Source organism: Euleptes europaea, chromosome 4 (assembly GCF_029931775.1).
Source record: "Euleptes europaea isolate rEulEur1 chromosome 4, rEulEur1.hap1, whole genome shotgun sequence".
NCBI classification, from domain to species: domain Eukaryota; kingdom Metazoa; phylum Chordata; class Lepidosauria; order Squamata; family Sphaerodactylidae; genus Euleptes; species Euleptes europaea.
The window spans coordinates 87,490,088-87,514,590 of record NC_079315.1 but is presented as its reverse complement, the minus strand read 5'-3'; the positions used below and the strand labels follow the sequence as shown (position 1 = coordinate 87,514,590).

The 24,503-nt window shown below is 43.1% G+C and overlaps 2 protein-coding genes across 2 annotated transcripts in view; both read right to left on the bottom strand.

The window, feature by feature from the left end:
* Positions 1–690: 690 nt before the first annotated feature.
* Positions 691–2,571, bottom strand: CARTPT (CART prepropeptide). The gene is made up of 3 exons (XM_056848809.1): positions 2,428–2,571; positions 1,986–2,069; positions 691–895 (listed from the first exon to the last, which is right to left on the bottom strand). The coding sequence occupies exons 1-3, from the start codon at positions 2,569–2,571 to the stop codon at positions 788–790; spliced, it is 336 nt and encodes a 111-aa protein (XP_056704787.1). The 3' UTR covers positions 691–787.
* Positions 2,572–15,424: 12,853 nt separating this feature from the next.
* Positions 15,425–24,503, bottom strand: part of MCCC2 (methylcrotonyl-CoA carboxylase subunit 2) — a 50,062-nt gene continuing 40,983 nt past the window's right edge. The window contains exon 17 of the mRNA XM_056847962.1: positions 15,425–15,611. Coding sequence (XP_056703940.1) covers positions 15,494–15,611 — 118 coding nt within the window. The 3' untranslated portion in view covers positions 15,425–15,493. The remainder of the gene's footprint in view (positions 15,612–24,503) is intronic.

Here is a 24,503-nt window from a genome sequence, read left to right as displayed (position 1 = left end):
AACATATTGCATTAAATTGCCCTTAAAGTGACACCAACATGGACCAATTGGTTGTGAATTCCAATAAATAAAAGTATCCATTTTTTACATGAGTTACATCCCAGCCCAAAGAGTCCTAGCATGCTGAATCTAAGTGGTGTCCATTGCTATTTGCACAAAAATCTGGTTACCAACAGAGGAACATGTGGTCACTGGAGTAAAAGTACCACCAAACTCAGGCAAAAGCGCTAGTCAGGAGGATGTTTTGGCAGGGTGCCATTGTTAACGTATATCGATATACAAATTTCCCAAGGTATGAAGGAGATGATTGTATTTTAATGTACAAAGAAAACCATACTATATATTGTGTATAAGCCGTACCCTTGTGTTTGTCCTTGTTCTCTCTCCACTTATTTACTTAAAAGAAGGTAAATGACTTGACTAATGAGTGCTGGCGAGATCTAGTTTGCATAAGGATCTTCCACATACAAAAATGCAGTTTTCAAAATACGAGTTTGGTGTCTTTACACAAGGATACATATGCAGGAAATGAAAGAGATGGGAACAAAGAAAACCAAAGGGCAAGATGGAGAAGAAATGATGGTAAAGAAAATGTCAGACATCCGAAAAGGTGATACATGATAACAATTAAACTTCATAACAGTTTTCTTCCCCCCTCCCCTTTTGTGAAAGACTGCTGGGTAGCATTTTCTGCCCCACCCACCCCATGGTATCACAGGCATTACTTTTCAGGCAAGGCAACAGGATCCGTCTTTGTTCTCCTGTGGTTCAGGGAGGGGGTACTTCTTTACAAGCACTTCAACAGAAAAGTGTTACAAGATGTTCCTCTGGGACAGTCACAGAGCTTTCCAATCCTGGCTCCTTTTCTCACTGCACACTGCTCTCCGGCATCACACTGTTGACAGTAACCAACCGTTAGACAAAGGACACATCGAAGAACCAGAACTAGAGCAAAATTTTGCAACTGGATTCCTGCTAATTTAAATTCTCTGGGATTTAAATTTAATGTTTAATAGTATAAGAGAGGACCAAAGGTATGGAAGGGGAAATCAGTATATCTGAAGTTCTGTTACACTATTGGAGAATCCAGCAATCATATTAAAATTCTTAATACATCTCTTAGTCACAAGCACACTTTCTAAGAATACTCGTTTTTTAAAGAAGAGATAAATATATTTTAATTTAACCAACTTATCTTTTTGACCAAAACCCAGATTTTGATATCAAGTGTTATATATATAACCCCAAAACTGAGAGCACTCCAACCCAGAGTGAAAACTTGTCAAATGTTAGACACTGGCTTCTCAACATCCAGATATCTACATGCAAACATTCAGATTCTATGATGGTCTCCATCTCTCCATCCCCACTGGATTTTATCTATAGGTTGCACCTTTCATTTAGGAATCCTTCTTTACACATACAAAGACACATACAAACTAACCCAAGGAGGGGGCAGCAGTAGATCTCATCCTGTACTGTAATCTATGGCCAGATTGTTTTTTTGTTGTGGGGGGTAGATTTGTTTTTAATGTGATCCAGGATTCACCAAAATTCTATGGGGGGGACATTAAAGCTGATATTAAAGCTGTGCGCATTTTGCACATGGAAACAAGCACTTCTGTACACAGCTAGACTTACTGCTGCGTAACAATGTGTGGGATGGAATTCATCCGGAATGGAAAAGACAGAATGCCTGGAACTGTGGCAACTACACGCAGAAGTTTACCAGAAAGAAACAAAATTGAAAAACCACAAAGAAACTGAAGAGGGGAGAGAATGGGCAAGTCCCAGTAGCAATGATTTCAGAAAAATCTCTGGGTTTCTTCAACGTCCCACCCCAGTCAGAACCAGTCCATCTGTTTGCTGCTGTGTTTGGAGCAGTGGTGCAATTTTCAGATTCACAGACCCTCTAGACTCTCTCCAACCTGGTTGCGATCCCAGACTACTACCTGCTCCTTCAACGTTTGCCAGAAGTCACTCACCATCGGGACTTGGCCATACTTCTTCTCATAATGAGGGAGCCTTTTGCTTTTCAGCTTCTCCAGGACCTCTTGCAGAGCCTCAATCTGCAAATATACAAACCTTCCCATCAATAGACAGAACAATCTGTGTGTGGGGTGTGTGTGTGGCACTGGAGACGGAAAAAATGAGCCCCCCCCCCCATGCAGAGTTTTGAGAATTCAGATGGGGGAAATGTGCATCTAGAGAGCAGCAAATCCAAGGCCAAACCTCCCGTGCATAAGTGACCCTCTACTCTTACAAACTGTAAACCGCCCAAGTTCGCCCTTTACACTATGCAAAAGAAAAGATCAGCCCACAGAAGCTTTACAGATAAATCGATTAACACAAGATCCCAGCAGGATTCCTGCTCCCTGTTAACACTCAGGCTTTCTCCCACGCTTGCTCCCCTCGCGTTAGATTTACCAGCTCCTTCTCGTGGGACGTGTCCTCCACGGCGGAGTAGAGGTCCAGGGCTCGCGGCTGGAGCTCCGTCTCCTCCTGGCCGCGGACGCCCAGCAGCAGCACTAAAGCGGCTCCCAGCAAAGCCAGCGCTCGAGAGCTCTCCATGGTGCTGAAGTGCCGCTCCGCTCCGCCGCGCCCAGCCCTTGCCTTTATACGGCTGGCGGCAGCACCTGTTGACTAAGCTCCCGGCGCGGCGATACGTCAATCCGGCGCGGGTGTCTGGGAGGGATGGGGAGGGGGCGACCGCATCGGGACCTGACAGATGAGTTGGGCGATGATCTCAATTTCCTTCAGGGCACAGAGGAGCAGCGAGGAGACAGAAGGCAGAAAAGAAAAGAAAAGAAAAGAAAAGAAAAGAAAAGAGGAGAAGAGAAGAGAAGAGAAGAGAAGAGAAGAGAAGAGAAGAGAAGAGAAGAGAAGAGAAGAGAAGAGAAGAGAAGAGAAGAGAAGAGAAGGGGACGGTAGAGCTCGGAGGGAACAAGTCTTGATTTGCCTCAATCTTTAAAACAGCAGCAGTGCTATTCTTGAACGGGAGTTTAAGTAGTGATAAAGGCATCAAACCAGATGCAGTGTCACATTTTGGACATGTCTTACATTTGTTAAAATGTATGTATTCGGCAGCTTTCCCCAACGCATCATTTAAAGCGGTTTTAAGCTGAAGGAGTGGAAACGGGAGCATTCTACTTGATGATTTGTTTTTCTTATTTACAAACTCCTTTCTGCCCTGATCAGAGACACCAAGGTGGCTAACAGATTAAGAATATACATAATAAAAACACATCTTTAAAAAACCATTAGAACAAACAAAAACATATTTAAAATACTTAAAACCAAATTAAAACACACACACAGCACAATAAAATAAGCATACATAAAACAGCAGTTACAATATAGGGATGGTGGGAAGGATGCCTCAGCGGATGGCAGATGAAACAAAACAAAAAGTCTTCACCTGCTGGGGAAGACAGCAACAGAAGGGGACAGGAAAGCCTCTCTGGGGACACAGTGTCAAGATTTCCATGCCATCACAAAGAAAGCCGTCTCTTGAGCTGCCACCCAGGGGTATCTGAAACAGAGCACCCAACAATGACCATAGTGGTTGGGTAGGTTCATAAGGGAGTAGGAGGTCCTGCAAGTATGCTGGTCCAAAGCCATATAGAGCTTTGAAGGTCAACATCACCACCTTGAATTGTGCCCAGAAACAGATTGGGAACCAGTGTGGATGTTCCAAGATTGAAGTTATATGATTCCTATGACCCCAGTCAACATAATTGCTGAAGCATTATACACCAACTGATGTTTCCAAACACTTTTCAAAGTCAGTCCCACATAGCTCGCATTGCAGCAGTCTAATCTAGATGTAACCAGGGAATGCATCACAGTGGCCAGATCTCATCTGCCCAGGACAGCCTGCAGCTGGATAATCAGTCAAAGCTGGAAAAGGCATACCTGGACACAGAGGCCATCTCATTATCCAGCAGTAGGTCTGGGTCCAAGAGCACCCCCAAACTATGGACCTGTTCCTTCAAGGGGTGTGCAACCTCCTCCAGAATAGGTGACATCTTAAGTGCCAGGTGAGACATTTGACTCACTGGTAGTCTTGATGGGATTAAGCTTCAGTTAACTAGCTCACACCTTCTACAAAACTGCCTCCAAGCACAAGTTCAGGGCTTTTACAGCATCCCTGGGATCATCCAGGAGTGCAAGAGTGCTCAGTATCATCTGCATGTTGGTGACAATCCAGCCCAAATCTTCAGATGACCTCACCCAGCTGTTTATTGAAATCTCCTAGGTCCAGTGTAGGCTTCTTTAGTAGAGGATGCCACAGCCTATTTCAAGGCTAGAACGACCACCTCCTCTCTCAAGGAGGAATAAACTACCTCTTGGACTCAAACAGACAGCCCCCCCCCCAGTCAGATTTAAGCAGCCAGGAAAGGCAACAGTCATACAAACAGGTGGTAGGCCTTAAATCTCCAAGGATCCTGTCCACTTCCTCACATGAATAAACTGCAAAGTATCCCAAGTAGCTGGACAAGTCAGCACCCTAGTACCATCTGACCCTGTCACTGCTAATGTAGAGGCGAAGTTGGTATGGATATGAGAGACTGTATCTGCAAAGTGTTGAGCAAAATGATCACAGTGGGCCACTGAGCAGTCCACCTCCACCTACTGACTAGATCCTAACAGACCTTTGATTGCCTGGACAGCTCTGCTGGCCTACACTGTACAGACACAATGGTGGCAGAAAAGTGTTCCTTTGCCACCATCATCACCAGAGGAAGCTTTATCCCATGTCTTATTGGATTCATCCCAAGTCTTCTTCCACTGTCACTCTAGCAGTCTCCATTGTCTTTTCATCACCTTACCACCTCACTAAGTCCTGGACTCTAACACCTAAGACACCTGGGAGTGATTGTGTCAACCAGGGCATCAACAGAAGCACCAACCACATCAGAAAGCCATTTGGCTCTGTGGGTAGATCATTTTAATAGATCTCACACCCCCAGATGGTGACCTGGATGGGGCACCATGCTAAGGGGATAGAGTCTCTTATTTATTTATTTATTGCCATCAAGGCACAGCTGACTTATGGTGACCCCACAGAATTTTCAAGGCAAAAGACATTCAGAGGTTGTTTGCCATTACCTGCCTCCTCTTATACAATGCTCAAAAACCGTAGCAATTCCTATATATTTTCAAATGAATTATGAAGTTCTTCAGCATTTATTGGATCCTTGCTACAGTGAAGAAAGTTTAATTTTGAAACACAGCGAATAGCAGGGAAGTTTTCTGAACAGCAGGGTAATAATGAGGGATATCGTATACATTGGTGGAAGTGCCTTTCAAACAGAATAAATGTTGGAAGCGATTTTTGTAGGGATCTGGAACAAGAGAGAGAAAGTGGGGGATATGTGTGAACCAGTAATACATTGCATACTATAGGAAGCAAACAGCAACACATGCACTTCAGAACCACTGGCTGGTAGATGGGGTATAAATATTGGCCTAAATCTATTACTTCCTTCCACTAACTCTTCCATTCATGGAGAAAGACTTTTGCTGTCTACAGTAAATATTCAGAATTGTGTGAGGGAAACAATGGCTCAAGACACATATAAGACTACAGGATTTGAATACAGGACTGAATGGATGGACTGATATTAAAAACCTGGCTTCATGAACCCAACAAAATTTAATATTGTGTCACAATAACCCAGGAGGTTTTTTTTATTGTACAACATATTCTGTTCATATGATTTCCATTCCACTGAAGAATGCAGGCTAATGGTATTATTTGCCACTTTTCTTCAAGGAAAGAGTGTCTGCTTTTCTATAGGGGTAGATAGATTCCCCCCCCCCTTCTTTACATAAAGTCAGGTGAGCTTTTAAGGGAAGCTCGAGTAATTTTTACTAACAGAGGATGCAGTTCTACAGGCACCTTCCTAGGAGTAAACCCCATTGAATAAAATCAGAATTATTTCTGAGTAGATTTACTTAGGATTGCTACCAGAAACAATAACATCACATTTGATTATTACAGTCACTAACTGTAATTGGAATAACTATAACTGGTATAATTTGCCATACACAGCAAACAGTTATAAAGTTGGATTTATACCATACAATGTTTATATGTAGCAAAGTGTTCATTAATGTATCTGGTATTAAGATAGCATTCTGCACCTGCTAAATGAAGAAGCACAGCCTAAGACCTGGATGTCATAAAATATGGATAAAAATGGGCAAAAGATTCAGCTATTTTAAACTGCAGCTATCTAATCTATACAAACTGCTTCTGCTGATAAAAATACAAATTCTACATGCTAGTCAGATGCTCAAGAGTACTTTCTTTTGGTGTTAAGAACATAAGAACATAAGAAAGGTCCTGCTGGATCAGACCAAGGCCCATCAAGTCCAGCAGTCTGTTCACTGTGCAGCAGCACCATCCTGTCTGTGTTCCACCACACCCAAAATAATAGGCATGCTCCTCTGATACTAGAGAGAATAGGTATGCAGCATGACTAGTATCCATTCTAACTAACAGCCATGAATACCCCTCGCCTCCATGAATACGTCCACTCCCCTCTTAAAGCCCTCCAAGCTGGCAGCCATCACCACATCCTGGGGCAGGGAGTTCCACAATTTAACTATGCGTTGTGTGAAAAAATACTTCCTTTTATCTGTTTTGAATCTCTCACCCTCCAGCTTTAGCAGATGACCCCATGTTCTAGTATTATGGGAGAGGGAGAAAAACTTCTCCCTGTCCACTCTCTTCAAACCATGCATAATTTTATAGACCTCTATCGTGTCTCCCCTCAGCCGCCTTCTTTCCAAGCTAAACAGCCCTAAGCATCTTAACCGCTCCCCATAGGACAGTTGCTCTAGTCCCCTAATCATTTTGGTTGCTTTTTTCTGCACCTTCTCAAGTTCTGTAATATCCTTTTTTAGGTGTGGTGACCAGAACTGTACACAGTATTCCAAGTGTGGTCTCACCATAGATTTGTACAAGGGCAGTATGATATCAGCAGTTTTATTCTCTATTCCTCGTCTAATTACGGCCAGCATGGAATTTGCCTTTTTTACAGCAGCCGCATACTGGGTTGACATCTTCATTGAGCTATCCACTACCACCCCAAGATCCCTTTCTTGGTCTGTTGCTGCCAGCACAGATCCCATCAGTGTATATGTGAAGTTGGGATTTTTTTGTCATAATATGCATCACTTTACAGTTACTCACATTGAATCACGTTTGCCATTTTAATGCCCATTCTTCCAGTATGCAGAGATCCTTCTGGAGCTCTTCACAGTCCGATTTTGTTTTAACCACCCTAAATAATTTGGTGTCATCTGCAAACTTGGCTACTTCACTGTTTAACCCCAACTCCAGGTCACTGATGAACAGGTTGAAAAGCTCCGGTCCCAACACAGGTCCCTGAGGCACCCCACTGCTCACATCCCGCCATTGTGAGAACTGACCATTGATTCCTACTCTCTGTGTTATGGTTTTATTGCATGTTTAAACACATTTTTAAACCACTTTTAACACAGGGTAAAGCTTATATTGACAGGGGAGACGACTAGAACGTTGGTGGAGAAAGGCTCAGGATGAATCGGTCAAGGCACAGGCCAGTTAGAGCAACAGGATCGGATGGTTCCAGGGCTGCAATGCGTCCAGTTGTGTGGGATACCTTTCAGCTTGTGCAGTCTGAGGATGTGGACAGGATTCTTGGAAACTTGAGACCTGCCATCTGTTTGTATAACCCTTGCCCCTCCTGGATGATTAAATCTGCTGGGGGGGGGGGCTGGCAGACTGGGTCCAGGAGACAATAAAATGCCTCCTTGAGAGATGAGGTGGTCTCTTCTGCCTTGAGACGGGAAGTGGTGCGTCCACTCCTAAAGTAACCTAACTACCATCCAGTCTCAAAATGTACCATTCTTGAGCAAGGTGATTGAAGGAGTGGTCGCTGGCCAATTTCAGAGATTCCTGAATGAACTGTTCAGATCCATTCCAATCTGTTTTCAGGCCTGATTATGGGACTGAAGTGTCCTTGGTTGCCCTGGTGGATGACTTGTACTGGGAGATAGACAGAGGGTGTGCAAATCTGTTGATTCTCCTGGACCTCTCAGCGGCTTTTGATACCATCGGTCACGGTATCCTTCTCTATCACCTTTTGGGACTGGGACCGGTGTATTACCCATGGTTCGGTAAAGAAATGATTCCAACAGGCAAGTGTTGGGGAAAACAAAGTACACAGTTTTATTAAACAAAAAATACACCCTTTTACCCAAGCTAAGTAATTTTTCAACAAAAATAACCTTTTATCCAGGGTGAGTCTGAAATAAGGATGGGAAGTTGTCTCCTGGGAGGAAAGCAAGCCGCTTCTTCTCTGGCAGCCGTCCTGGTTCTCCAGACGCCCTCCTCCTGGCTGGCTCCTTATCTGACACCCTCCCCTTCTTTTAACAGAGAGTGAAAAATAACCTTTTTCCCCATCACCAGGTGCTCATCATTTACAGTGCTGTGTGAAAGTTAACTCCCTAATGACCTGAGATTGCTCTCACATGGGGAAGGGCTGCATTGATCACCATCTACCTCCTCGTAATACAATGGTCTTCCGCAGTTTCCACTACAGACCTGGAGGCACTGTTTTGCAGTGGTTCCTGTCCTGTGTTGAGGGTAGGTTTCAGAATGTGGTCTTAGGGGACTGCTGCTCTGCCCCTCGGCCTACAGCAGTGATGGCGAACTTTTTAGAGACCGAGTGCCCAAACTGCAACCCAAAACCCACTTATTTATCGCCGAGTGCCAATGCGGCAATTTAACCTGAATACTGAGGTTTTAACCTAACTGAGGTTTAGTTTAGAAAAAACAACGCATACGTTAACATCTTTTGCCTTAAAAGAAAAACACAATAACAGAGCTTTCAATGATACAAACAACTTTTTATTGAAAGTAAAAGTTTGGATTTGGCATGCTTTTGAACAATTAATGTGATTTTTGCTGTTGTGTGCATGCTGATAATTTGTCCACCCTTGGCTCATACTTTGTAAGTTTGAGAGCAACACATGCAGCAGGTCATCTGTTAGTCTGTTTCTGGTATCAGATTTGATATAATTCAAAGCTGAAAACAGCTGCTCACAAGCATAAGATGATCCAAACAAAGTAAGGAAAGCAATCCCAAGTGCTTTCATTGACTTAAAATTATTTGGCAGAGAATTCCACACTTTAAGGATTTCATTTTCAGAACTAACTGTGCTATCCTTTGTCATCCCTTCTATCTTCTCAAGTGTTTCACGCAGGTCATAGAGCTTTCTTGAAATTCTGTTAGCTCCATGTCCAGATTTTCTAAATCTAAACAGTGTAGGCAGGAAAGATCAAGTTCTTCAAATTTGGCTTTATCTGGAGAAGTAAGAAAACACAGGGTTGTCTCCATCTTACGGAACTGTAAAAATCTGTTGCTAAAATTCACCTGTGCAGCTGCTACAGTACTAGAAAATTCCTTGTAGATTTCCTGATGGCTTGTAGGATTGTCTGCAAATGTTGTAGAATTTTCTAAATGCATTTTTAGTTTTAGAAAATATTTCAGCTGCCCACTTTCAAGGTCTCGTTCAAAAACCTGCAGTTTTCTCTCAAATGTTTTGATATCACAAAATATCCTTTCTGCTGTTTTCCCTACGCCTTGTAGTTGTTTGTTCAGTACATTGAAGTGTTGTGTAAAATATGTAAAAAACATGAGGTTGGTAAGCCAGGCCATATCAGTGAGCTGTGGATATTCCTGCCCTTTTTCATTCATAAACAGCCTAATTTCATCCAAGCAGGCTACAAATCTCTCCAGGACTCGTCCTCTGCTCAGCCACCGGACATTATTGTACATAAGTAGACAATTATACTGTGCCTGAACCTCCTCAAGAAGTGCTTGAAACTGTCGACAATTCAGAGCACGAGCCATGATGTAATTCACCATTTTTGTGACATCTTTGAGGACATCATCAAATTTTTTGCTGCTGTCCCTGGCACAAAGAGCTTCTTGATGTATAATGCAATGGAACTGAATGACTTGATGTTTTGTTTCTTTAACAAAGAATTGTATGAAACCAGATGTTGCCCCCACCATAGAAGGTGCCCCATCACTAGTAACTGAAACCACTTTTTCTGGTCTTATGTCTTGTGACAAAAAAGCCTCCATCACAGCATTGTAGATATCTATCCCTTGTGTTCTTTTAGGCAAAGACACCAGTTTCACCAGCTCTTCTCTCATGATGTCACCAACAGCATAACACAAAATTACCGCTAGCCTTGCATGATTATTTATATCTGTGCTTTCATCCAAGTACATGGAGTAACAGGCTGCCTTTTGTAAGTCAGTGGTGAACTGCTGACTAACATCACTTGCCATGTGCTGGACTCGATCTTTAACAGTATTTCTGCTAAGTGGCATCTCAGAGATGCGTTGAATAATTTTATTCTTGTTTGGGAAATCATGAAAAAGGGAATTATTCCCAGACAACATGGCTGTTTTGATAATATCCCCATCAGAGAGGGGCTTACCATGTTTTGCTATGCACAGTGAAATTTGAAAACTGGCAGCTGTCAGATGATTTGTTCTAGAAAGAGTTGGAAATTTCTTCTAGAAATGAGGCTTGGGGGAAGCTAGGTAGACAGACAGAGATACATCCTGGCATGACAGGAGGGTCAAAGATATGGCCCACGTCTGAGAACAAAGCCACTGTAGTACCAGCCACATGGGACACCTGAAGCTTCAAGGACCTTTGTCTATCAAGGTCAGTACTGTCTACTCACTGCAAAGCAGGTGTTCTACCGTTGAACCATGTCCACCACCCCCAGCTCCTCAAGTACTTCTGAATTCCATAGATTTCAAGGGGAGAAAAGTATTTTCTTCTATTTAGCTCTCAGACTGAAACCAAGAGGACTAAAGGCCAAACTACACATTAGGTTGAAGATCCATTACTAGATCTCCACATGGTTTTTTCACCCTAAAATGCAGCCATAGGGACAGACCACACTGGGCTGGGAGGATATTAACTTTCTTCATTTTCCCAATTGAAAATGTCCTCCCCAACTGGGTGGCTACTGTTCCTGGTAGACAAATCTTTTTTCCTTCTTTCCTTGCTAGGAGATAATTGTACCTGGTGTGGAGGGGAAGGTTCAGCTGAGAAGTTAGTACCTTGTTGTCTCTGTAAAGGGCCTTTTTAAAACAGCTGCACCCTGGGACCAAGTTCAGAATTAGATATATAGGTGAGTCAGCACGGCGCTTAACATTCTGTAAGGGGGGGGGGAACAATGTTGATGTTTGAAAAGGCAGTTGGAATGGGGTGAAGAGAGTCAGTTGGATGGTAAGGGATGATGAGAAGCTGACAGAATAAGCAGGGATAAAAAGAAAAAAGGCAAAGCAATCAATGTGGTAATACCTACCTAGGAAAGCAGAATGGAAGAAACTGAAGATGGGCGGGGCCCCCAAAATGAAGACGGGCAGGGGCCCCGACAAAAAGCTGAGCTGCCCTGCAACTCAGCTGAGAGGGGGGGCGTGGCAAGGTGCTCGGCCACAGCCTCCCCGTCCAAACTGAAGAGGGGCGGGGCCCGACAAACAGCTGAGCTGCGGCTGACAAACAGCTGAGCTGCGGCCGCAGCTCAGCTGAGAGAGAGAGGGGCTTGCCCCGGTGCAAGGAGAGGGAGGGCGCCAGCGCAGGCTTGTGGAGCATGGGCTTGTGGAGGAGCACCGCACCACGGCAACACGGCACAGCCCTAGGCAGACGCGACGGCTCAGCGCGTGCCCACAGAGAGGGCTCGGCGTGCCACTTGCGGCACACATGCCATACGTTCGCCAACACGGGCCTACAGGGTTCCCCAGGGTTCTATCTTGTCCCCTGTGCTTTTCAACATCTATGTGAAGCCACTGGGAGAGGTCATCCGCCAATTTAGGCTGAGCTGCCACCAATATGCAGATGACAGCTCTATCTGGCACTACCAGCAGATCCCAGGGAAGCTGTGGAAACTGTGAACCGGGGCAGTTTGGGAATGGATGAGGGCTAACAAGCTGACACTTAATTCCGACAAAATGGAGGCACTACTGGTGGGGGAAAGTCTGAGCCGAGAAATGGGTTATCCCCTGTTCTGGATGGGGTTGCACTCCCCCTAAAGGAAGAGATTCATATCTTAGGGGTGCTCCTGGACCTGGGTCTCCTGATGGATAAACAGGTGGCAGATGTAGCCAGGAGTGTCTTCCAACAGCTTCAGCTGGTGAGCCAGCCGCAGCCCTTCCTGGGCAGGTAAGATCTTGCCACTGTGGTGTATGCTCTGGTAACATCTAGAGTAGATTACTGCAATGTGCTGTACCTGGAGTTTCCCTGAAGACTGTCCAGAAGCTACAGAAGTCGGTCCAAAGGGATGAGTGTGGCTAGTAGCCTCGGGTGTTCATATTATTTTAAACCTGCCAACTATCTTGAGGTGACAGATGTTACTCTAGAAAAGACAAAACATCCACATGAAAATACAACCTTTGAAGCTTAATAATTTATGGAATGAAATTTTTTTACTCCATTGGCTTTCATAGTTAAATGGTTTTGCTCCACATTCTCCCACATTTTTGCCATCCAAAAAACCCTGTAAATAAAACTTACATTAATTCTTAAACCAGCATGTTTTAGGAACAATAAGCCGAACTGCAGAATGCTACCACTTACAGTTATTCCAAGGCATATTTTGGCTTCAGGCTACACTTATTATAATGAGGGCACTTCAGTGAAAATAAATAGCTTGCTTCACATCATAATAAGAGAACAGGAGGTAATATTCTCAGAAGCATGAACTCCGCAGAGATATATCCTTTTTCATTATCTTCATATCAAGATTATTGATGAATTTCTTCCCTGCTCAAGAAGAGATTTAATTACCACCCTCTGTGGAAATACTTGCAGGCTGACAATGTAATTCTACAGCATATGGCTAGTGCTGGGTGTGTGTGTGTGGAATACCCAGCCTGTCCATTCCTTTAATCAAAAGACAATGTTATTAATGGTTAAATGAGACATTGTTCACTATGGCCCGTATGCTCACCTTAGGAAAGAAGAAATGTAACATCTGATGGACCAGTTGCTATGGCTCTTTGTTGTGATTGCTATCTAAGCCTTATTTCCACAGGACATTTTTGTTTCAGGGGTTTCTCATTTCCCTTAGTACCAAAAGCAAAGTCCACGTGCAAGGGGCCACCGGGCTCTGATTTTAAAATTATTATTATGAATGAATATAGTTTGTCAGTTTTACTGATCAAATTAGGTCCATCCTCATGAGCAGGAAAACTTTGTATAGAATAATGTGAAAGTTTAGGAAAATGTCTGTGCACAACAGTGATATAAATCCATATTCAATACGTTAGCCATTTATGCACTTGCCTAGTATCATCTCCCTTCTTGTTCACAATGATCTGCATTAAAGACTTTATTAGTAATTTTGCTTATTAAATTTGTAGCTATCAGCAGACTTGCATTCTCTGTTGTTGCCCTAATTTCTAGTGTCAATTGAGAGGGCTCAGTGACTTCAATAACGCCATGAAAATTCATCCATTTGCACAGGCCTTTAGTAGTTAAAATGTGCATTTGAATTACAGACTTTAAATTGATGGTTGTTTTGGTTTCTTTTGACTGTTTTATTAGTAATGATCTATTGACTATTTTATTATGCACGTGGAGGGTTGTTGTTTTTTACTGTTCACTGAAGTTTGTTTTGAGAGAATATTTTCTTTGAAATATGGGTTATAAACTTCTTGATAAATGAATTAATCATTGTAGGCCTGCTTTTATTCACCAATGATTTCTGTAAACAAATAGCTTACTCTTCATGCAGACTACGGAACAGCAAGCTAGCTCATAAAGCTGGACTTGTATGTAGTATTCAAAATCCTATTCAGCAATGACTATTGCTCAACCTCTGCTTCCTACCTGTAAAATGGAAATAACAGTGATTTCTCAACTCAGGGCTTTAGTGACAGCCAGTGAGTTATTTTTAATGGTAAACAATGAAACTAGACCTTACTTTTTTTCTTAGCCTTATTAAAATAAGGCCTGAGAGTCACATTTAGAATTCGTGGATCGAAGGCTAGTTTGTTATGCAATTTGCCCACACGCCTTACTCTGCAGTAGAGCAGAGTTAGTGCCACCATATTAAAAAAAGGCTAAATATCTGGCAGTTCTTGTTGCACTGGAATATTATGTCCATTTTTTTCTGCAAATAGAATCAGTCTTTGCTAGAAGCTGTGTATTCTGCTATTACTTGTAATATTCTTGGGGGGGGTGCAACGAGACAGATGTATAGTTTCATTCTGTTCTTTCTAATCACAGTTAATTTTAGCTCTTTTAAATTATATTAATTATATGATGTTGTATATGCACTAAGCAGATAATTATATTAATGAAGAAGTGCCAGCTGTCTGATGTCTCAATAATTTATATGATTTAGATTAAAATGTGGGTTGTATGGTAAGAAGCAGTAGCTAAAAAGTGCCAGAATGGGTTTGATGTCAGCAGTTTAATACATTAATACAGGAATTTAAAGAAAAACAGAAACCAGTGGAGGACCCGCAAGGACGTGCTGGAGCATCACATTTCCCCATCTCAATTATTTCCACATTCTTTTCCTTGAAAGCCTCCATAGATTTCCACCTTTTTCTGCTTTCTTCTCTCCTTCCCAGTGCACAGGAGTTGCATGGGCTCCGTTGCAAGGAATGGAACCAGCAAGGATTTGAAGGGCACCCCACTCTCTTCCCCATGCTATTTCCTCTTTTTGTTTTCCTGGCAGCCCCCTTATTCTAACTTTTCCCTTCTTCCCTCTCTTCTTCTCACAAACCTACCTACATTTTATCTGCCCCCCATCTTCCACTGTATTTATTTACTTCATTTACACCTCGCCTTTCTCCACAATATGACACAAAACAACCTACAGCATTCTCCTCTCCTCCATTTTATCCTCACAAGAACTCTGTGGTAGATTAGGCTGAAAATGTGTGACTGGCCCAGGATCTTCCAGTGAGCTTCCACGGCAGTGAGGATTCAAACCAGGGTATCCTAGCTGTAACCAGGTGAGTCATGCACCCAGGTGATAGCAAGTTGCTTAGTGGTTGCTGCCAAACCTGGCCCTGATGAGTCCTCCCCTCAAAGGCCCAAACCACCATGGAAAAAAGGGCCCTGCCTTCTACTGACAGAAACTGACAGTTGAAAGCTGGCAATACTGTTGTGGTTGCCTAGCACTCACCATGGAAGGCATATGTTTCTTATAGCTACAGGTACTTCTTCTATTATTTTGGGGTCCCAGTTTTGTTTTTTAAGATTTCAGATTTTTCTGTAAGCCTAGGGCTTTTTTCAGGTTTGTAAAATTTCATTTAACAAATATACAAAAATAAAACTGAATTATGGTATTGTGCAAATCTTTATTTCACATTCCGATTTTTTTTGTCCTTCAGATTTCATCTCTTAATTAAAAACCACATTATAATAGTCCAGAGATGCCAAGGCTTTCCAATCACATCCTGAATACTCCAAACTCAGTCTTCTTAGTGGGTGCATTGAGTGCAGCACTTAAGCTGAGACCCAAAACCAGTCTTGTGTCAGCTGGGTCGATAATTCCATCATCCCATAACCTAGAGCAGACAAAGCAAATGGTAAAGGGTTACACTTTATATATACGTGATATGCAAAGGGGTGCTTTAATCACTGGGATATCGGAATATACGTTTTACTTAAGGCAGTTCCTTCTGCACAAGACACTGTGCAAGAGCTACTGCAAGATCAACCACTGATTTTTCACTTTTGATCAGTCTTGCCGTGTACAAAAAGAACATAAGAATATAAGAACATAAGAAAGGCCATGCTGAATCAGACCAAGGCCCATCATGTCCAGCAGTCTGTTTACACAGTGGCCAACCACTTGCCTCTAGGAAGCCCACAAACAAGACGACTGCAGCAACACCATCCTGCTTGTGTTCCACAGCACCTAATATAATAGGGATATTCCTCTGATCCTGGAGAGAATAGGTATGCATCATGACAAGTATCCATTTTAACTAGTAGCGATTAATACCCCTCTCCTCCATGAACATGTCCATTCCCCTCTTAAAGCCCTCCAAGCTGGTAGCCATCACCACATCCTGGGGCAGGGAGTTCCACAATTTAACTATGCTTTGCGTGAAGAAATACTTCCTTTCATCAGTTTTGAATCTCTCACCCTCCAGCTTCAGCAGATGACCCCGTGTTCTAGTATTATGAGGGAGAAAAGTTTCTCCCTGTCCACACTCTCCACACCATGCATAGTTTTACAGACCTCTATCATGTCTCCCCTCAGCCGCCTTCTTTCCAAGCTAAACAGCCCTAAGTTTTTTAACTGTTCCTCATAGGGCAGTTGCTCTAGTCCCCTAAGGAGGAGGGGAGAACGTTGTAAACTGCTTTGGGTCCCCACTGGAAAGAAAATCTGGGTAATTCCTAAATAAATAAATATTTTATAGTCTTAACAGTCCAATTTGGATGTGAAATATGATTGGATCAAAGAAAGTCATTATTGGAGTGAGGTGGGGTTGCTGGCTTATACCTTGCAATTAGTTCTTTGGAAGTAGAAACACGATGCAATACAGTCAAAGATGATTTACTGTGAGGGCTACTTGTACACAAGAGCTCTTACACTTGTGAAAATGTTCCGTGGGATCCAACATATTTTCCTAGCTGTTGCAGCCACTTTTTTGTGTAACTTTTAAGTGGGCCAACCTCCCAGGTATGGGTTAATTATGAAGTTCATGGAAAGCAAGGAAAACGGGGTTATCAATTCATGTTGTTGGATCATTTAAATATTATCTAGGAAACCAGTTACAGAAAAGTTGCTCTCACAAGACTAGAGAAATATTTAAAGGGTCCCACCACCTCAGTAGATTCTATGCAGTAAATGTGGTCTCAACATTGCCACAGATGCCACACAATATTTAAAACAAGTATTTCTTCTAAACTGGGAAAAAATTAAATATAAAACTGACCACACGGTATAAAAGATTATCGATTTGTCCATATTTGCAACTCATTGGAATAAATTTACTACCATTTTCCTGAAGACCATAACCCAACACAAAATTAAGCAAAACTAATTGCTTTCATTTCTGTGTTAAAAGATGGACCTAGTATCTGAACAGTGTATCAGTGTCATCTGGGATTATTCACTGTGATGCTCAGATTCTAAATATTTATACCAGCACTATCTCCACTCATTGTTGTAACAAGTTAATGCCATTCTGAGGTGATTTGTGCCACATTCCAGCCACTTACATACAAGAACTGATATTTAAACTAACAAAGAATTATGTTCCAAATCCAGGTTTGACTGCAGAAATACAGGGCCCAGACCAAAGTAAAATACTTTCAAGTATCATTCCCTACAAATGTACAGCTAAACACATGTCCACAGTTATTAACTTTTCTACAATATTCATATACTAAAAAGGAAATGTAAGTTAGGACTAATTACTCAGCTGTTAATGAAGTATGATTTTAGCTTTAAACTCACAAAGCTAATTAAAGTGGTGATATATTTCTTTGTAATGCCCAACCAACAATCGCTTCATTAATCTGCTTTATTGAAGAATATTCTTGAACAGATGAAGACTAATTCCCTGTCACAGTAAATTCCCTTAAAGACATTAATGCCATTTGTAAAGGTTAAAAAAAATATCCCAACCCTCTAAGTATCTGTAACTTTAAATGTGTAACTGGTATGTGGATATTATTAAGTGCTGCTCAACTGAAAAACCACTAAAACCACCTATACCCTCTAGGTAACTTTACATTATTATGATCAAGGTGTGGGATGGGGAGAGAAGGTCATGTGAAGAAAAAACTAAGTGGTTTAGAATACTCATCTAATCCACAGTCAAAACCGGATGCCTTGAACAGAGTATTTTCCTCTGGCTAAAAAAGATTCAAGCCTTCAGTTCTCAATTGTTTGAAGATTATATTTTAAATCCGATTACATGGGAAACGTGCAGCCCTCTTCCAGAGTGTTAATATTCCAAAGAACAGGACAAATCTTGGTCCCGTACATGAACATGCGGCAGCCTGACCCATCAAGGCCTGCACAGTCACACAAAAATCAGAGCAACCCCCCCCAAAAAAAGGTTACAATTTTAAAGCACATTAAAAGATTGTACAAAACTCATCTAGAAATATAATAAAAGAATTTTCTGAGCGATGTCTCTCCTCTGTTACCACATGTGCCTGCATCCTAGTTCCTCTGCGTCTGTCTTTCAGATCTTGTAGCAGCGAATGCTGAAATAGGCCACCAAAGAAATGCAGGAAAAAGAAATCCCACATGGCCTCTGCGGGTTTTCACCCAAAAGATGCCTTTCAAAGAAGATGAGGCTGACTTGTAGTGCAAATGCAGAGTCGGAATACTTCTGTAATATCTGAAGTGTCCCTGGCTTGCAAAACTAATTCTTGACCACTCTGCGTCTAGAAGTACACCAGCCAGCAGTGAATAAATCTGAGGATAGTACAGAGAAGGACTTACTAGATGGAAGTCAGCAGTGCCTTTTTTTATTCATCAGAGAGCCTGTTCTTGCCTGAACATACCTGCTATGATAAAGAAGCCTTTAGGACCTCATGGTCTACTCTCTGTAATGCTATGAGCATTTTACTCCACTGACAACCTGGAACATCATGCCTTCTAGCTAGAGCTGCATGTTGCTTAACACCTTTTGACAGCTGCAAAAGCACCTTGCCCATGTTTTATCTGACTAGAGCCAAACGTTTTGCATTCCTGGGACCTTGCTGTAGACATAGACACATTGTTGGAGAATAGGTCTATCAGTAGCTCCCAGCCACGGAGACTAAAGGGAACTTCCACATTCAGAGGCAGTAAACCTCTGAATACCATTGCCAGGAGGCAACAGCAGGTTTGTTGGCCCTCCAGGAGTAACTGGTTGGCCATGGTGTGAGGCAACTATGCTCGGCCCTCCAGAGTAACTGGGTGGCCATGGTGTGAGACCGGTTGCTGGACTAGATGGATCACTAGTCTGATCCAGCAGGGCTATTCCTGTTATGACAGCCAGCATGGTGTAGTGGTTCGGAGCGGTGGACTCTAATCTGGAGAACCAGTTTTTATTCCCCGCTCCTCTACATGAGAGGCGGGCTCTAATCTGGTGAACTGGGTTGGATTCCCACTCCTACAAATGAGGCCAGCTGGGTGACCTTGGGCTAGTCACAGTTCTCTTCGAGCTCTCTCAGCCTCACCTACCTCACAAGGTGTCTGTTGTGGGGAGAGAAAGGGAAGGAAATTGTAAACCGGTTAGATTCTCCTTAAAAGGTAGAGAAAATCAGCATATAAAAACCAATTATTCTTCTTATCTTCTGAGATAAGTGAAGTTGATGGAATGCCTTTTTTTGCAGTTGCATTAGCTTGTTCTCCAGCAATAAAGCCTGGATCCAGTATCACCCCTAGGCTCTTAACTGAGTCATTTAGTGCCAGCTGGACCCCATCAAAAGTGGGAAGCACCAGGACCTTCAGGACCTTGGTCTTCCCAACCAACATTACCTCTGCCTTGCCTGGACTCTGTTTCAGCTTGTTTACCCTTAACTGTTCAACCACAGCAGTCAGGCATTGGTTCAGGACCTTTACAACATGACCAGATGATTTGAATAATGAAATGTAGAGCTGGATATCATTGGCCTATTGATGACAACTGATCCCAAAACCACAAATGATTTCTCCTAATGGCTTGACATAGATATTGAATAGCATGGGAACCCCACAACGTAGGTCTCATACCAAGGACAACTGGCTCCAACAGCAACTCTCTGAGTTCTGCCCATAAGGAACAATTTAAGCACATCCCTTAATTCCTACTTCTACCTCAAAACATCTCAGTAGGATGACGTGGTCCTTACTTAGCAAAAAGGAGTCACTGAATTCAACCTTCTGCCTCTACCTGGATGGTTTCAATATTTTAAGCAAGATATCAAAATTAAATAAAAAAAGAATCATGACTGTATAAGTAGAGAAAGTGTCACTGGCTCTTTCCAATTACCTTCGAAAGTAAGTCTTGTAAGAGTCTTATGCTGTTATAAAAATCTTTCCATTTGTTAATCATTTCGAATACACTTTTTGTCATGGCAAATAAAGACTTTATTGACAACTTGAGAGGTTTTCCGCTGTAAAATAAAGAAGACTTCCTCTCTTTGTTTAGTGAAAGCTGCCTTCTGGAATGGGGCAACGGATTAATTATTAAGCAAGCTATCAAACCTCATGGTGAGAAAATGAATCACGTCTCTGCTTGTAAAAAATTCATAACAGGACCTCTGCAAGGAAAAGAAGTAAATGGCTCAGGGAAGAAAACCACTCATCTCATTTGTTACAAGGTAAACTGATTAAACTGCTTTTAGAGACCTGTACGCAGATTAATCTAACTCATTAAAAAGACATCTGGCTAATGACTCTTGATAATTAAGAATGCTGTATGTGAAAGCTTTTATTTAAAGCATGTTAGATTAGGAATTACAACTAAGGAGCTCACTACTGACATCCTGTACATCAAAGAAGATATAGTTCACATGTAACACTAATAAATGCTCCCGTTTACAAAACTTTTGCCATCCTAGAGCTCCCCCCTTTTTTGCTCAAATAGATGCACCCTGATGCAAAGACCTGAGGTGCATCTTGACAGAAGGACAAGCTGTCACCCAGCAGACAGTCCATACTGTCATTTTTGACAGCATCAACCACCTCTTGGAGAAGAGAGGGAAGGAGGAGGTCTGGAATCAATCCATTCAAAATACTCCACAGATAATTAACACTGTCAGAAGCACAGGCCATATGTTGGGGGCTGTGTGTGGGATCCCAAAACATTAACTAGGATCCATGCAATGATCCAGACATTTAGTATGTATTGTTTCTAATCCAGAAACTATTCAAATATAGAAGCCTGTATACCTCTGCCAATTGCCTTTGCAACCTTTACAACATAACCGGATTATTTGAATAACTGCCTTTGCTCTTTCCATAACCATCAGTGGAAACAAGGACATCTATCGGCTCAAACTGGGGTAATTAGTATAAGATCTTGCAAGCCCAAAGTAAGAAATTACTACTGCCAGCTGACATTTTTGGGCAGTCAAGTGCTGGTACTCTTATGAAACAATCAATGAATATTATTCTTCTCTGTGTGTATAATGTTTCTTCTAGCAATTATATATTTTGGTAGCAGAAATGTATGATGTTGGTAACTGATTTGGCACTCTTGGGAATTAGGTTATGCCTGCTAAGCCTGTTGGCTTGGGTCCAGTTTACCACCCAACCAACCCACGCAAGTGCTTGGGGTGCCAAACCAGCAGTGAGGGGTAATGGTGTGAGATGATACGGCATGCATGGCTAGCACTGCCTGTGCCAGTGCTGTTGCCTCCTGTGGCCAACCCTGGCTGCAGAAGCCCTTCCTCCGCATCCTGCCTTGGATGCTGTCAGAAGGACATCAAAGGAGGGGAGGGATGCATCTCCTCATGTTGCTCCTGCCTTGGATGCTGTCAGGGGGACAGTTTGGGAGGAGAGCACTTGGCTCACTAGTTTGAGACAACCCTGCCCACAGGCTTGGTTCAGACATAACACCAAGCGTCAACAGAATTGTTTGAACTTGATCTGCAACCGAGGTGACAGGGAACACATTATTTCTTTGCAATCCTGGCTTGCAGGGAGAGTTCTAACCATAGTTTGCTGCACTGAAGTAATAGCAAGCTGTGTTTGCCAAAAACCAGGAAGTAACTAATTAGACTGTGGGGCATGAAGGGAGGCAAAGTACATTAGCCCACGGAACAACCTTGCTCATTCACAGAGTATTGAACCATAATTTGGCTTTATGTTTGAATTGTGTCTCATCCACTAAACATATGTGGGATTATGGATTCAAAGGAGTGATATCACTAATCTCTAAATCAATTTATCTTCAGTTAGGTCAAATGTCACATGGACAAACCAAATATGTTTAAAGTGTTCTTACACTTAGGAGTAAGAAAAAGAGGTGATGACACATTGGTCATTGTTATTCTAATTATTCTAATTATAGACACAAACTTTAAAATAATCTCTGAGCAAATGATTAGTGCCCTGACCTGGATAGCTCAAGCTAACCCAATCTTGTCAGATCTTGAAAACTAAGCTGGGTCAGCCCTGGTTAGTACTTGGATGGGAGACCACCAAACAAGTCCAGGGTTGCTATGCAGAGGCAGGCAATGACAAACCACTTCTGAACGTCTCTTGCCTTGAAACCTCCATGGGGTCACCATGAAACGGCTGTGACTTGACAGCAAAAAAAATTTTTTTGTACTGCTCCAAATATAGAAAGACCGGTGCTGCTTCTTGTATCAAAACTGTGCAAATACTGCATGATTAAAATCCAATTACCTTTTCAGCCCTTTAGCTCACAGAGCATTTTTGATGGACCTCTTGCGGTTGTGTCAAAAAAGAATACATGCTTAATAAAAAAAATTATCTTCAGCCACAAATTAAGGTTTTTGTCTAAACATCGATAGCTTCATGACAATTTTTAACACAATTAGTTCAATGGGGGGAAAAACTTCCTAACTTAAGTATAATCCACTAATAAAAGATGAAAATACATACATTCATTTGTTCCTTCTGCCTCAGGGAGACAGATGACATTTTGCAACAGAAACGAAAGGCTAGATCCTCAGCTGATCTAAATGCACATTACTTCTCCCAATTCTAATGGCGTGTTCTTGATTTACGCCACTTGTAAAGCCCATCTTCATTCAGGACCATTGTCAGGCTGCTATCTCGGTTTCGTTATTGCCTCTGTCTCTGTGCTGTATTGTCTGCCCCCCAAGGTCGCATGCCTAAGCCTAAGCCTGGGAACTCAGCTCCTGGGAAACTGTATTCCTACGTATAATCTCCCGCCTTTCCTGCCTTATAATATCTCCCAGCTAGTGAGCCTTTCATAGCTGTCATTTTATTCGTTTGCACTGTATGCCTATTTGATCAGTAAAATCCACCTGTTTGGACTCTATACGACTTTGTGGTGATTTCTGGTTCTGTGGGCCAAGGGCTGACATTATGACAGCTATCTCACATCTTCACCGTTCTCCTAGCCAGGCTGGAGCCCAGGGGGGTTCGCCTGCCACTTGGATGGGAGCTATGCAGCTCTCCAGGTGATCTACTACCCTGGAGCCCTTCTCAGAGGACCCTACTCTGTTACAAGACTTAATTGCTGAACTTTTCCGGACGAACCGAGAGGTTTGCCGCTTGAGGGGACTGGTACACGCGCAGTGGCAATCTCTTACAGGACGTCTCTGGATGTTAACATCGGAGGATACTGATGCTCGTTTAGATCTTCAGGACTTGGATCAATTACTGGACGATGCCCGATTGGCGACTGAGGATTTACAAATATTAACTGGACTTCTGGATAATCTTATTTCTCGACAAACTCTTTCTACCATGGCGGGAGCCCCACCGGAGGGTTTTTCCCTGATCCCGGATGCGGCCAGCTGCCAGGCTGAGGCCAAGCGAGTCGCTATTAGCACCGCTCTTCTCCTTGTGGAATGTACAAAGGACACCCCGGTAGCCACCTTGGCTCAAGTTTTGACCCCGACGTTTGGAGCCGAGGCATCCGCACTGGCGGTTCGAGTACAACCTCTGCTGGGCGGGGAACCTGACCCCATACTCTTGCTCCTCGAGACAGAACTTTTGCCGCGCATTACGGCAGAGGCTGCCCTAAGACTTGAGAACGCCAAAGTTCTTGCGGATCAGCAAGCCGCCGAAGCGGCTAGGGTCGCAAGAGAGAGAGAGGCGGCGGAAGCAGCCAGGGCGGCTGCAGCAAGGAATCAGGCGAACGTGGACACGCGCCCCAAGGACTATGTACTGGGACTATCAGGTCTCACCTTTTCCCCGGCGTTTGTCCCGTCGCGTACGACCCAACGCGCACGCCGTTTGGCTGACCGACGTCGAGACTCAGATGAGTCTGAAGACGAGGATTTATATGGGGATAGCTCTCAATGGGCCACGAGCTTCCGAACCAGTAAGCCTCATCTTACTGGGGGCCCAAGTGAGGAGGTTCATCTTTTACGAGCCCAGAATCGGGAGCTCTCCGATCGTGTGGATCAACTCCAAGAAGTAATGGAACTTATGCTTCACGAGAACAGGCAATTACAACAAACCCTGATAGCTCAGAGACAGCCCGTTCCGATACCGGGTCAGGCGGTACCCGTACAACCACCCGCTAATGTGCCTGCTCCACCCTTACCTCCTGGAGCTCCTGTTGCTCCTCCGCTCCAACCACCCGTGCAACCACCTGCTAATGTGCCTGCTCCACCCTTGCCTCCTGGAGCTCCTGTTGCTCCTCTGCCCGGACCACCCGTGCAACCGGGTCAGCCCGCGCCCGGCCCTTGGAAGCAACTCAAATTGAGGACTACGTATGACGGATCTCTTGAGACTTTGCCTTGTTTCTTGCATCAAGTGGACAGTTATATGCGAGAACAAGGTCAACTTTTCCCCA

Bases quoted from the DNA above. Each gene is read 5' to 3' on its own strand.
- CARTPT (XM_056848809.1), bottom strand. From the start codon at position 2,571: ATGGAGAGCTCTCGAGCGCTGGCTTTGCTGGGAGCCGCTTTAGTGCTG. The intron at 2,070-2,427 runs GTAAATCTAACG...GTATATTTGCAG, and splicing joins CGTCCCACGAGAAGGAGCTG to ATTGAGGCTCTGCAAGAGGT. The intron at 896-1,985 runs GTGAGTGACTTC...TACTGTCAACAG, and splicing joins AGTATGGCCAAGTCCCGATG to TGTGATGCCGGAGAGCAGTG.